At 45.6% G+C, this 15121-nt stretch overlaps 3 protein-coding genes and 1 long non-coding RNA gene across 4 annotated transcripts in view; 2 read left to right on the top strand and 2 right to left on the bottom strand.

Moving 5' to 3' along the window:
• Positions 1-15121, top strand: part of LOC144485303 (uncharacterized) — a 461444-nt gene that overhangs the window by 292586 nt on the left and 153737 nt on the right. The gene's annotated exons all lie outside the window — the stretch shown is intronic.
• LOC144485284 (uncharacterized) overlaps positions 1-15121 on the top strand; it is a 283279-nt gene that overhangs the window by 265418 nt on the left and 2740 nt on the right. The window contains 1 exon segment of the mRNA XM_078203491.1: positions 11352-11737. Within this exon segment, the coding sequence (XP_078059617.1) occupies positions 11352-11737 (386 nt within the window).
• LOC144485290 (uncharacterized) overlaps positions 1-15121 on the bottom strand; it is a 308115-nt gene that overhangs the window by 113769 nt on the left and 179225 nt on the right. The window lies entirely within an intron of this gene.
• LOC144485293 (uncharacterized) overlaps positions 1-15121 on the bottom strand; it is a 113353-nt gene that overhangs the window by 21610 nt on the left and 76622 nt on the right. The gene's annotated exons all lie outside the window — the stretch shown is intronic.

Consider the following 15121-nt stretch of genomic DNA (forward strand, 5'->3'; position numbering starts at 1 on the left):
CCCTTCTCCAGTGCCTTTATTTCCTTTTTCTAAATGGAGATCACTAATAGAACGTAGAACAGTACAGCACAGGAACAGACCCTTCAGCCCACGATATTGGGTCGAACATGATGCCAAATTAAACTTATCCATTCTGCCTGCCCTTGGTCCATATTCCTTGCATATTTATGTGTTTATCTAAACGCCCCTATCGTATCTGCCTCCACCACCTGTGCTGCAGCGTGTTCCAGACACGACCACTCTCTGTGTAAAGGAAAAACTTGCCCCTCACATCTCTTTTGAACTTTCCCCCTCTCTCCTGAAGTGCATGCCCCCTAGTATTAGAAATTTTAACTCTGGGGAAAAAGATTCTGACTGTCAACCCTATCTCTGTCCCTCATAATTTTATAGACTTCAATCAGCTCTACCCTCAATGGTCACCCTTGTCAGCTCCTCAATAGAATCGATCAAGTTAGAAAGATGTTGACATTGCTGCCAGTGTAGTCTGGTGATGAAAATATAGACTGGTTCAGTGAAATGTCGGTAACGGGTAGAATTGATATCTAATGAGGACTTTAGCAAGGGAGGTGTTGCATAAGGTTAAATCTCATGGGATCCAGGGTGAAGTAGCTAAATGGATACAAAATTGGCTGGATGATAGAAGACAGGGGGTGGTTATAGAGGGTTGTTTTTCAAACTGGAGGCCTGTGACCAGTGGTGCACCACAGGGATCAATGCTGAGCCTACTCTTATTTGTCATTTATAATAATGATTTGGATGAGAATATAGGAGGCATGGTTAGTAAGTTTGCAGATGACACCAAGATTTGTGGCACAGTGGACAGTGAAGAAGGTTATCTCAGATTGCAACGGGATCTTGATCAATTGGGCTAGTGGCCTGATGAATGGCAAATGCAGTTTAATTTAGATAAATGCGAGGTGATGCATTTTGGTAGACTGAATCAGGGCAGGACTTACTTAGTTAATGGCAGGGTGTTGGAGAGAGCTATAAAACAAAGAGATCTAGAGGTACATGTTCATAGTTCCTTGAAAGTGGAGTCACAGGTGGACAGAGTGGTGAAGAAGGCATTCAGCATGCTTGGTTTCATCGGTCAGAACATTGAATACAGGAGTTGGGACGTCTTGTTGAAGTTGTACAAGACATTGGTAAGGCCACACTTGAAATACTGTATACAGTTCTGGTCACCCGATTATAGAAAGGATATTATTAAACTAGAAAGAGTGCAGAAAAGATTTACTAGCATGCTACCAGGCCTTGATGGTTTAAGGTATAAGGAGAGGCTGGATAGACTGGGTGTTTTTTCCCTGGAGCGTAAGAGACTTGGGGGTGATCTTATAGAGGTCTAAGTAAAGTAACGTTTATTTATTAGTCACAAGTGGGCTTACATTAATACTGCAATGAAGTTATTGTGAAAATCCCCTAATCGCTGCACCGCGGCACCTGTTCGGGTACACTGAATGAGAATTTAGCCTTGTGGGAGGAAACTGGAGAACCCGGAGGAAACCTACGCAGACACGGGGAGAATGTGCAAACTCCACACAGACAGAGGGCATAGGTTTAAAGTGAGAGGGGAGAGATACAAAAGGGTCCAGAGGGGCAATTTTTTCACAGAGGGTGGTGGGTGTCTAGAACGATTGCCCTTGAATGGAGTGACTTGCTCAGCCATTTCAGAGGGGCAGTTAAGATTCACCCACATCGCTGTGTGGGTCTGGATTCACATGTAGGCCAGACCGGGTAAGGATGGCAGATTTCCTTCCCTAATAGGGAGCATTAATAGGGTGAACTGGATGGGTTTTTACAACAATCGATGACAATTTCATGGTCACCGTTACTGAGACTAACTTTATATAATTCCAGATTGATTCACTGAATTCAAATCCCACCAGCTGCCTGACCCCAGATCCTTTGCTGGTCTCTGCATTACTCGGCCAGCGACATTCCCACCACCTCCCCCTGAATGGAATATTTCACACAACCCCTTCGTTAAACGGGAAGGAGAAAAGAGAGGCTTTGACCTTTGGATGACCTCATCACCAACTACAGAAACCTTAAAGCTGACCATTCTGTAAAAGTTTAAAAACTTTATTTTTATAAAACACAGAGTAAGAAGCAGGTGAAAAGTAACGATGGACGTTGTGACTGACATCAGAAACATTGATTGACCGGATAAACACTCACTACATCACAGAGCGATCCTCAACCATTAAAGAATTGACCCACAATAAGGAAAGAGAGAGCCTTATAAAAAGGGGCAGGAGTTTACACAGAGAGGTGACACCCACAGCTGCTCAGGATGATGGAATTCAGTTCAGGAAGGGGATAAAGTGAGAAGATTTTGCGATTCAAGGCAGAAGTATTGAACAATCTGGAATCAGTGCTTCTCGAGCTTGCTGACCAGCCGAACACATCAATTAATCTCATCATAAAAACTCCCAGTGTAAATAACATGGATTTGACTGACAAATGTTGAAGTGTTGGTTTAGAGCCACAAGTTTTGACTTCCCATTTGAGCCTGGGGCACCTTTCTGTCTCTGTTGCTCGTGTCAATGACAGCCAGGCGACGGAGCTGAGGGCTGAATTTAGCTGCGAATAACAGGCCTGCATGGCAGTTGGGAAACTGCCCTGGGTGTTGCACTAATAGAGAGACAGGAAGGCGCTGGAGGACTGACTGGGAAATGGGCCTCCAACCAATCGGGGCTTGGGAGGGGGGTGACCGAGGCTGATGGTGACGTGACCCCCGGGGTTCAGTGTCCCTGTGTCCAAAGCGGGGAGTCACAGGAACAGGGGACAGAGGAGCTGAAGAGAAACCATTTGTGTCCAGAACATTGTGAACATCCTTTTACTCTGGTTGTCTTTGATCCTCAAGTCATTTTCTGTTTGTTTTAACCATGTTCTGTTTCATCAATAAACTTTTATCAGTAAAATTATTTGATTGTTCTGGACTTTTCCTGATGAGATTGATGCACTTTAGGGAAAGTGGGTGAGAGGGGTTGGCAGGCTCTTTAAGAGAAAGTGAGTCCCTCTAAGGTAATTGGCAAAGGAACCAGAGGGGGAGATGGGATTTTATTTTTGACTCAGCGATGTTAGAAAATGGAGTTCAGGGAGTCAATTAACCCTTTCTCCCCTTTTCTCAAACTCTGAAATGATTGCCAGTGATAACCCTTATTGGTGACAGTGGTTAGATTTTATTCAGTATCAATAAGAGCCGACACAGGCTAATGTCTGAGCAGTCGTATCAAAGTGCAGCAGCATTACCATTACACTCTGGGTAGAAGCAGCATCTCCACGGAAATGCTCCCTGCTCTGCCCCAGATGCCATGGCACCAGTCAATGCAATATGTAAAACCTCGACTAATCTCTGTGCTCGGGGAATCCCTTCTTATACTTTTTTACATCACAAAGTCTATGCAGACTGATTTAACCCAATCATTGCTCAGCTAACACGTGAACGGATCAATTACAAAACCTGTCATTGAACAATCTGTACCTGCCCAAGCCATGTCAAACTCTCAAACAATTGTCTTCCCACACTCCGTCCCTGGTACAGGGAGTCAGCATTCCCATGCCAAGCAGTGAAAACATGGTGTTCGTGACACCCAGGTGTCATCCAGGATTCAAGGCACTCCTGTATTCTCTGTCCTCTGGGAGCTGTTTATCTCCCTGTTCCCACACAGCAAGTCGTCTGTTCTCAGCTCTGCTGGATTTCTGCTGAAGTTTGACCCCTTTTACACCTTTCGGATCAATAAAACATTTGGTTAATGAAGATCCAAACCACAATTTCCCATCCTGTCACCTGCCAACCATCCTTACCCAGAGTGTAATCACAACAGGAATAAAAACAGGAGAAGTGTAACAATCAAATTCAAAATCAATGCACAGCCAGTCATAGAATTTAATGTTCACTAATTAGCAAGAAAACCCAAAGTTGGGGGTCCCCCAGGATTCTTACAGTCCACACCTTGAGGGGGGAGAACTCTCTCTCTGACCCCTCACTCAATTTCAATCCGTTATTGTCCAGTTCTGTTCTGGCCCCGCCTGGGGTAACATCTACTTGATCTTTCCTACTCCTGAAGGAGCACCGTGAGTTCTAGGTTACTTGTACATAAGGACAGATGCTTCAAGCAACAGATCAAGCATGGATGTAAAAGATTCTCCAGCTCTCTCTTTACCCCTATCTAAGTTGTGGACAGTTCTTACTCTGTGTTATTTCCCTCAAGCCCTTAATTGTCCCAATCTATAATATTATCCATTTTATTTTAATTTCACTCACTTTGTGTCCATGTGCAGTGTGTTTAATTGGATCCTGATTGTTTTGAACTCAGTTTCTCTCTGGAGTGTCAGTGCCTTGATGATGTCACAATGTTGTCTCAATCCCCTGGCCACATGAACCATTTCATCTCCTGCAGTGTCTCAAGTAGCTGTGTGTGTTTGGGACCCGCTCTTCACTCCATCTCACCATGAATTTAGACTTGTTATTTTTCACATGTAACGAATCACATCTGCACACTCACTCCGGTGTCCCAAAATCATGTCACACATTCTTAACTCTCAGATGTGTTGATGAAAAGATCAAAGTGAGTGTCTGTCTTTCTTTCTCCCCCTGTTATGGTGCTGATATTTCATGTAGGGGCCGGGCTTTCAAACAAAGTTCATGGACAAAGTTGTAAATATCTCCCAGAGAAAGTGATCAACTTATTCATCCCATCTATCCCATCCCATTCCAGACTTTCACTAGACTGTAGGTGGATACCAGATTGATATATTCCATTCAACCACTCCCAAGGTGAGTTATTCCAATTCCTTTATTGTCCAGGACAATATATTCACAATATCTTTAAAACAGAAATTAAACAATCCCATTTGATTTCAGGGATTAACATATTCTGTTAGTTTGTGCTTTATTGTCAATGTCAGGCTGGGGTTGTTCTCCTTGGAGCAAAGGAGGTTGAGGGGAGATTTGATAGAGGTGGACAAGCTTCTGACAGGTTTAGATAAGGTGGACAAAGAAAAGCTGTTCCCATTAGTTGATGAGACAAGGACGAGGGGGGACACAGATTTAAGGTTCTGGATCAGAGGCGCGGAGAGGAGGGGGGGGGGCGGATGTGAGGAAGAATATTTTGAAGCAGTGAATGGTAATGACCTGGAACTCGCTGCCTATGAGGGTGGAGGAAGTGGAGACAACAAACAATTACAAAGGAAATTGGATGGGCATCTGGGGGAGTTTCAAACAGAAATAGTGACTATCCCTTAACTTCCTAACACCCTGTCACTCTGTGATCCTTGTGAAATTTGAAACTAGGTATTCGCAACAAGACTCAAAGAGCATCAGCCCACTGGAGGCTGAGATCGGCCAGTCCAGCAGAAAGAAACCCTCTGACCCTTCCCATTGACCAACTGTGAGAATGAACAAAATGCAGTCCTGGTTGTAATTGAGAGCAGAAACAATAACAGCAGAATCCAACCCCTGGAATCACTCGTGAACTTGCTGGTGTCTCAGCAGGGTGGATGAAACTCTGAATCCCTTCCCACACTGGGAGCAGGTGAACGGCCTCTCCCCAGTGTGAATTCGCTGGTGTGTCTGCAGGCTGGATAACTGAGTGAATCCGTTCCCACACTGAGAGCAGGTGAATGGTCTCTCCCCAGTGTGAACTCGCTGGTGTGTCTGCAGGGTGGATAACTGAGTGAATCCCTTCCCACACTGAGAGCAGGTGAACGGTCTCTCCCCAGTGTGAACTCGCTGGTGTGTCTGCAGGTTAGATGAACAAGTGAATCCCTTCCCACACTGAGAGCAGGTGAACGGCCTCTCTCCAATGTGAACTCGCTGGTGTCTCTGCAGGCTGGATAACTGAATGAATCCCTTCCCACACTGAGAGCAGGTGAATGGCCTCTCCTCAGTGTGAACTCGCTGGTGTGTCTGCAGGTGGGATGACTGAGTGAATCCCTTCCCACATTGAGAGCAGGTGAATGGCCTCTCCCCAGTGTGAACTCGCTCGTGTGTCTGCAGGCTGGATAACTGAATGAATCCCTTCTCACACTGAGAGCAGATGAATGGTCTCTCCCCAGTGTGGCTGCGCCAATGAGCTGCCAGCAGACATGGGGCTCTGTATCTTTTCCCACAGTCCACACATTTCCATGGTTTCTCCATGGTGCAGGTGTCCTTACCTCTCCCTTGGGTGGACAATTAGTTGAAACTTCGTCCACACACAGAACAAGATTACAGTCTCTACCCGCTGTGAATGGTGTGATATTTATTCAGACTGTGTAACTGGTTAAAGCTCTTTAGTCAGTGCATTGGAACACTCTCACTTAAGTGTGGCAGTGTGTCGATGCTTTTTCACTCACACTGACATTTCAAATCTTTTCAAATCGACAGACTGGACAATCATTTCTCCTTCTGGATTCAAATTCCGATGATATTGAGGTCCCAAGGAATATGATTCTGTCGCGTCTAGACGTGACGTTTGAGATTTCGGCCTGTGATTCCTCTTTCAAGATCCTGTAAAATGAGTTTACAAAAGTCATCAGTGTCAGTACAGGATAGAAATTCAGAACAGACAATTTCTATGGAACATTCTTTCCTCTCTCATTCCCCAAAAGCTGTAAATCTCCATCCCACATACTCTCTCCCCATTCTCAGCAGGTCTGGCAGCATCTGTATGGAGAGAAAAGAACTGATGTTTCAGAGCTTTGACAAAGGGTCATCTAGACAAGAAACATCAGCTCTTTTCTCTCCTTACAGATGCTGCTAGAACTGCTGAGATTTTCCAGCATTTTCTCTCGTGGTTTCAGATTCCAGCATCCGCAGTAATTTGCTTTTATAAGGCTGCAGATACCTCCTCCCAAGTAACATGCGTGTGCCCAAGACATCACCACTTGTTTCCCTTATTTCTTTAGCACCCATGGTGCTCTCCGCAGTAAACACAGAGGAGAAGTATTCATTAAAAATCTCACCCATCTCCTGTGGCTCCACACACAGATGGCCATACTGATTTTTAAGGGGATCTATTCTCTCTCTAGCCACCGTCTTACTCTTAATATAGCTATAGAACCTCTTGGAATTTTCTTTAATCTTACCTGCCAGATCCATATCATACCCTCTTTTTGTCCTCCTGATTTCCCTCTTCAGTATTTTCTTACACTTTTTATAGTCAGAGTGATTCACTTGTCCCCGATTGCCTAAACCCAATGTATGCTTCCTTCTTTTACCTGACCAGAGCCTCAATGTCCCTTGTCTGCCAGAGATCCTTAAATTTACCATTCTTTCCCTGCATCTTAACAGGAATATACTGCCCCTGGACTCTTGATATCACACTTTGAAAACCTCCCATTTGCCAGTCATTCCTTTCCCTTCAAACAAACTCACCTAATCGACATCTGCTAGATCCTGCCTAATGCCCACAAAAGTGGCCCTGCTCCAGTTTAGGGCCTTGACCTGTGGACCTGTCCTATCTTTTTCCTGAACTATTTTGAAACTATTGGTGCTCCCAATAGTGCTCCTTGACTGACACTTCAGTCACTTGCTCGACCTCATTTCTTAACTGTCTAATAGAAAGTGAGTCCAGGAATTGATAATGAAAAATAAGGAGCTGGGAGATGAATTGAACAAGTATTTTGCCTCGGTGTTCACAATAGAGGATACAGTTAAAACTCAGAAACAGCTGGAAATCAGAAAACAGAAGTGTGGGATGAACTCTGAAAAAGCACAATTCCCAGGGAAGTGGTCCTCAGCAAACTGTTGGAGCTGTGGGCTGATGAGTTCTCGGGTCCTGCTGGGCTTCATTCTCGGGTCTTAACAGAGTGAGATAGTTGATGTGTTGTTCAATTTTCTAAAATTCCCCATCGGGAATTGGATAAAGGGAAACCGGTGGATGTGCTGTACTCAGATTTCCAGAAGACATTTGATGAGGTGCCACATGAAAGGTTATTGCAGCAAATAAAAGTTCATGCTGCGGGGATAACATATTGGCGTGGATAGAAGATTGGCTAACAGCAAACAGTGGGCAGAAATGGATCATTTTCTGGTTCGAGAGAGCGAGAAACCTGGACCAACCTTTCCAGAGTCTGCACCCTCCCTGGATTCACTTCCTTTCTCTTCAGTTGCTGCAAGTCCCCAATTTCCCCCAGAATGAGAAAAGAAATGGAAAGGGGGTTGAAGAGAAAGTGTTTTACTCACAGATGTTTGAGACAGGAGGAAGTTTGAGTCTGTCTGAAAATCAATCATCATTCACACAAAGCCCACGCTCTGATTGGCTGGAAGACCAGAGTCCTTCCGGTCCTCCAACTCTTCCCATTGGTCAACACCTCAGCATGAAGATCAGAGGGTGGGTTCTCCCCCGCACATGCGCAGCTTCCCCTCTCCCTCGCACATGTGTAGTCCTGGGCCAGGGGGCGGGAGAGCTCACTGAGCGGCTTCTCGCTCTTGCCGGAGCCGTCAGCCGGTTGCCTGGAAACCTTGGTTCAAGGAGGTGTAGGGGAAGGGGAACAATGGGTGGGGGCGGGGCTCCTGGGTCCGCGCGCCCGGGCCTGCGCACTGGAACCCGGAGACGTCACCGCGGAGCAGAGTGATTTCTATTGGCTGATTCAGGCAGGGCTCTATTGTGACGTCACAATACGGAAGTTGTCCAATGAGCTTCAGAGTGAAACTTCCTCCTCTGTTCAACATCTGGGAGGAAATCAATGTTTCCCCCTTTCCATTTCTTTCCTCATTCTGGGGGAAGTTGGGGACTTGCAGCAACTGAAGGAAATGAAGTGAATTCGGTCTGTATATTCCACACATTTTTACTCCAGTAATGTAGACATTTATCTGTCTGGCAGCCTGCATGGAAATTTTCAGCTCTCTGCATCCAGGGCAAGAAGCAGTGAGCATGGATCTGTCAATCACACATGAGGATGGCCTCAAACGGGATCTTGGGTTCATGTCACACTATCTGTAACCCCCACGACTTGCCTGGCTTTGCAAAATCTCACTAACTGTCCTGGCTGGAGACAATACACATCTCTTTAACCTGTGCTTAACCCTCTCTCCACTCTCATTGTCTGTACCTTTAAGACTTGATTATGTTTAAAGACTCGTATTCCAACCATTATCTTGTAAATTGAGTTTGTGTCTTTATATGCCCTGTTTGTGAACAGAACTCCCACTCACCTGATGAAGGGGCAGCGCTCTGAAAGCTTGTGGCTTGTGCTACCAAATAAACCTGTTGGATTTTAACCTGGTGTTGTGAGATTACTTACTGTGCTTACCCCAGTCCAACGCCGGCACATCTTTGGACTGTGGAAGGAAAACCGGAACATCCGGAAGAAACCCACACAGACACGGGGAGAATGTAGAAACTCTGCACAGACAGTGACCCGAGGCTGGAATTGAACCCGGGTCCCTGGCGCTGTTAGGCAGCTGCACTAACCACTGTGCCACCGGGCCACATGTCAGTGTCATCGCCCGACTCCAGCCCAGTCTCAGCTCATCTGGAACCCTCACCCATTCCATTGTGACATCACACCCTCACCCATTCCATTGTGACCTCACACCCTCACCCATTCCATTGTGACGTCACACCCTCACCCATTCCATTGTGACGTCACACCCTCACCCATTCCATTGTGACGTCAGGGCTTCACTCTCCGATCACAATCCCTGCCGGCCTCCCACATGCAGCCTCAATGGTGGCAGTCAGCCCGGGTCTAACACTACAAGCTGCCGCTCCATTTGGTACAAAGCGGGGGACCGGGAAGTTCTTGTCCGGGGTTTGGGTTTGAACAACATGTTTACAAAGCCTCTCCACCCACCCGCCACATTTATCATTCCCCGCACGCCGCCCTCTACCTCGTATTGCTCTCGCTTCCAAACTAAAACCGGCCGTCCATCGCCATTACCCGCACTGATGTGGAGATGCCGGCTTTGGACTGGGGTAAACACAGCAACAAGTCAAACAACACCAGGTTAAAGTCCAACAGGTTTATCTGGTTCACCCGCACTGCGCATGCTTCAGGTCCCGCCCCTCATTCACACCGATTGGTTGGAGGACCAGCTGCTCCAGCTCGGTCCTCCAGCCCCGCCCCCTCTTCCTATTGGTCCGGCGCTGCCGTCAATCAGTGCCCGGGCATGTGATGTGAAGCATGCGCAGTGTCATTGCTGTCCTTGGCGCTTGTTTGTCCCGGAGAAGCGGAGTCAGCGTTAGGCGGTGGCTGGGAGGATTTGGAAACACTTTGTGGATCCGCAAACCCTTCAGAATCATTGTCAGCTCCCTGGTTTGCAGCTGCGGGGCTTCTCCCTCCCTCCCTCCCGGGAACAGGCCCAGGTTAACGGCCCCATCCTGGCTCAGCCACTGGAGGATGGTTCACATCAGAGGATGGGGGAGGGGGACAATAAATAAGAGGTTACACTTTGGCCTCAAATCAATGAGGACTCTGATCTCTGGGAAGGAAGGAAACCCTGGGAGGTGGGCGGGGAGGATTCACAAACACCCGCTGGAGGCCCCAACACCCCCAATCAGACCCATTGGTTTTATTGTCAGTCTGCAGACAGCAGCTGGAGAACTGAACCCAATAAGAGTTTTAACAACACCAGGTTAAAGTCCAACAGGTTTATTTGGTAGCAAATGCCATTAGCTACCATTAGGTGTTTGCTACCAAATAAACCTGTTGGACTTTAACCTGGTGTTGTTAAAACTCTTACTGTGTTCACCCCAGTCCAACGCCGGCATCTCCACATCAGAACTGAACCCAGACAGAGGAGAGGGAGGGAGCAAACTGGGAGTGGAGAAAAGAAATGGTGAGATGGGTTTGGATTTCAGCCCAGGGAGGAGGGAGAGTTTGTGGGACAGGAATTTATTGATTTGGGGAACAAGAGAGGAAGAAATTTTCCAGAGAATTAGAATTGCCTGTTCAAAATTTCTATCCTGGACTGACAGTGATTAATTTTGTAAACTCCTTTTACAGGTGAGGTGAAGAAACATCACATCAAAATCAGACAGAGTCTCGATTCACTTGGACTTAAATATCCTCAGACTTTGAACGTGGAAGGAGAAATGTTTGTCTTCTGTCTGGAGGAGAAGATTTCAAACATCAGTGTGACTGAAAAAGCACCAAGATACACGCACACCCGAGTGAGAGTGTTTCAGTGAGTTGACTGTGGAAAGAGCTTTATCCAGTTACACAGCCTTAAAAAACATCACACCATTCACAGCAAGGAGAAACTGTACACATGTTCTGTGTGTGGATGAGGCTTCAACTGATCGTTTAACCTGGAGAAACATAAGGACACCAGTATCATGGAGAAACCGTGGAAATGTGGGGACTGTGGGAAAGGATTCAGTTACCCTTCCCTGCTGGAAAATCATCGGCGCAGTCACACTGGTGAGAAACCGTTCACCTGTTCTGTCTGTGGGGAGGGATTCATTCAGTCATCTGGCCTTTGGTCTCACCAGAGAATTCACACTGAGGAAAAGCCATTCACCTGCACCTCCTGTGGGAAGAGGTTCAGGCATTCTTCAGCACTCACTGTGCACCAACACACTCACACCGGGGAGAGACCATTCATCTGCTCCGTGTGTGGGAAGGGATTCACTCAGTCATTCCACCTGCTGTCACACCAGCGAGTTCATACTGGGGAGAGACCATTCATCTGCTCCGTATGTGGGAAGGGATTCAATCGGTCATCCAACCTCTCTGCTCACCAGCGAGTTCACACAGGGGAGAGGCCATTCACTTGCTCCGTGTGTGGGAAGGGATTCGCAAAGTCTTTCAACCTGCTGGCTCACCAACGCACTCACACTAAGAGGCCATTCAACTGCTCTGTGTGTGGGAAGGGATTCACTCAGTCACAATGGCTCCTGAGACATCAACAAGTTCACAAGTGACTGCAGGGGTTGGATTTTGCTGTTTTTGCTGCTGTTCAGTATTGACAGTCTGACAATATTTTATTTCTGCTGATGTTAACAAACCCTATAACTAGCTGGAATTTAATATTCTGGAAGTGTCACTGATTTTCAGGGCTGCAATGCCACTTTTTAAAAGCACCACCAGTGATCTTCCCCCTTAATTGAAGAACTCTCAACAGGAACCTGTTTAGAATAAAGTTAAGAACTTGTGCTTCAATTCTAATTTGATCTTTGGGCAAAATCTACAATTCATTCTCTGAAAGATCCATCTGCAGGGCACAAAGTATTTATTTTCAATGCTTGTATTGTGATTTTCTGGAAAGCTGCTCTTTGATTTTTAAGGGCTATTTTTTGGTTTCCAGGGGATCGTTTTCCATTCTCAGTAACTCCTTTATTAGTGATGTAGTCACGTAGTAACATTACCTTTTGTGTTTCTGTTAGTTTACTTCTTTGAATAAGATAGCACAAATACTGAAGACTGTGTATATATTAAATCTTTTAAATTGGAATCTATGAATGATATTTTTTGTTAACTTATTTTAAAAATACTCCCATACTCTCTTTCCAAAATGAGAATTCTAACTATTTGACACAAGGTAACTGAATCAGATGTTTACTGGTTCAGACGGTGGAGCAGGAAAAATCTCTCCCGATTCTGATCTTCATTGTGTGTGGATTTACATTGATAACCCATCAATAACCTCACTACACCAGCTGAGATCAGCTCTGACCGGGGATTCTGTATGTTGTCTGTGAACGTTAAACTGCAAATAAAAGCAGTTTAGAATATGAACCTGGATGAATGGATCTCAATTTCTAATGTGACGACCCAAGTGATTGTAAGTACGTTCACAATATCTGTTTACTCAAATTCCTGAGCTGTACACCCCACCTCCTGAGATATATAAAAATAATCGAAACTTGTTCAGCAGAATGAGGAAAGGTCTGCCGATGGTTGGATCATTCCTTTTGAGGCTCACACTGCTATGAAACTAGTTCTGTAGCAGGAAGACACAACTCCTCCACACATCACCGATAGGCTGCTGAGTCAGTGAACTTCTTTTCTCAAAATAGGTGGCAAAGCTGTTCCTCCAGTTTGAGACTCTGTCTCTGCAGATGTAGCAACACCGGGAGAGACAGAATCTGTGATTGGAGGAGATGGTCCTCACAGTTTCTGTCTCTCCCATGTACAGGATGATTTATTTTCTTCCAGTAGTTCCTCCCAAGACATAATTTCTGCGGGCCTTTTGGCAAGTCATGTTGCAGCTTTATAGAACCTCAGTTAGGCCGCACTTGGAATACAGTGTTCAATTCTGGTCGCCACACTACCAGAAAGATGTGGAGGCTTTAGAGAGGGTGGAGAGGGTACAGAAAAGATCTACCAGGATGTTGCCTGGCATGGAGGGCATTAGCTATGAGGAGAGGTTGGAGAAACTTGGTTTGTTCTCACTGGAACGACGCAGGTTGAGGGGAGACCTGATAGTTTTTTTACCCAGAGGGTGGTGGGTGCCTGGAACTCGCTGCCGGGGGAGATAGTGGAAGCAGATACAATAGTGACTTTTAAGGGGCGTCTTGACAAGTACATGAATAGGATGGGAACGGAGGGACATGATCCCCAGAAGGGTAGGGGGTTTCAGTTCTGTCGGGCAGCGTGGTTGGTGCAGGCTTGGAGGGTCGAAGGGATGTTCCTGTGCTGTAATTTTCTTTGTTTTCTTTTGAGAGTGAATTCACCCTCCACAGCCGTTTATTTTGAACCCTGGTTTGAAATATTCTCACTCTGGGTTTAAGGCTTCCAGGCATAATACACAGGTTTAGATCTTACCACCAAACACCAATTCATATCCTCATCTGAGTTACAGATTTAAATGTGATTGTCCAAACTAGAAAACATATATAATTTGACTCTTTTTAAACCTGATTCACCACACCCTGCCACACCAACTACAAGAGATTGTTTTTGGGACCAGTTGTTCTGTTAAAGTCTGTGTTGTTCTCAATGATGACAGTTTTAACCTTCTCCATAACCTGTCCTAACCCTTCTGCCCTCCAGGGGGCTCTGTTTTTCTGATGGTGACATTCTCTGTTTTTCTGATGGTGACATTCCCTGTTTACCCAGTCAGCCCTTGAATTGTCTGTGAATCCAGTCACATGTCGGTTAGACTGGATCAGGGCGGCAGATTTCCTTCCTTAAAGGGCATTAGAGAAGCAGATGTGTTTTTACAACAATTAATTCATGCTCATCAATATTTTTATTGAACCGTGGTGGGATTCAAACCCAGGTAACAAAATCATTATAATAAATAGAGAAAATGCTGGATAAACTCAGCAGGTCGGTTCTTTTCAGAACTCCAGCATCTGCAGGATTTTGCTTTATCTCCAAATCATTCTCCTGGATTACTCCTGCTCTGGCTCTAATTCCAGTCAGCTCAGACAACAAAAACAGGTTTCACAAAATCACAAACATTTCCCCCTCAGTATATTTGGCTCTAATTCCAGTTCCAGAGAATTTCTCTGTCTCTGTGTTTCCCAGGGGGAGAAAGAAAGTGTTTTCCTCACAGATGTTGTCCAGAGGATGAAGTTTGAGTCTGTGTGTGAAGTTTGAGTCTGTGTGTGAAGTTTGAGTCTGTGTGTGAAGTTTGAGTCTGTGTGTGAAGTTTGAGTCTGTGTGTGAAGTTTGAGTCTGTGGTGAAGTTTGAGTCTGTGGTGAAGTTTGAGTCTGTGTGTGAAGTTTGAGTCTGTGTGTGAAGTTTGAGTCTGTGTGTGAAATTTGAGTCTGTGTGTGAAGTTTGAGTCTGTGTGTGAAGTTTGAGTCTGTGTGTGAAGTTTGAGTCTGTGGTGAAGTTTGAGTCTGTGTGTGAAGTTTGAGTCTGTGTGTGAAGTTTGAGTCTGTGGTGAAGTTTGAGTCTGTGTGTGAAGTTTGGGTCTGTGGTGAAGTTTGAGTCTGTGGTGAAGTTTGAGTCTGTGGTGAAGTTTGAGTCTGTGGTGAAGTTTGAGTCTGTGTGTGAAGTTTGAGTCTGTGGTGAAGTTTGAGTCTGTGTGTGAAGTTTGAGTCTGTGTGTGAAGTTTGAGTCTGTGTGAAGTTTGAGTCTGTGTGTGAAATTTGAGTCTGTGTGTGAAGTTTGAGTCTGTGAAGTTTGAGTCTGTGGTGAAGTTTGAGTCTGTGTGTGAAGTTTGAGTCTGTGTGTGAAGTTTGAGTCTGTGTGTGAAGTTTGAGTCTGTGTGTGAAGTTTGAGTCTGTGTGT

The sequence above is a fragment of the Mustelus asterias genome, unplaced genomic scaffold, assembly GCF_964213995.1.
Source record: "Mustelus asterias unplaced genomic scaffold, sMusAst1.hap1.1 HAP1_SCAFFOLD_184, whole genome shotgun sequence".
Taxonomy (NCBI): Eukaryota; Metazoa; Chordata; class Chondrichthyes; order Carcharhiniformes; family Triakidae; genus Mustelus; species Mustelus asterias.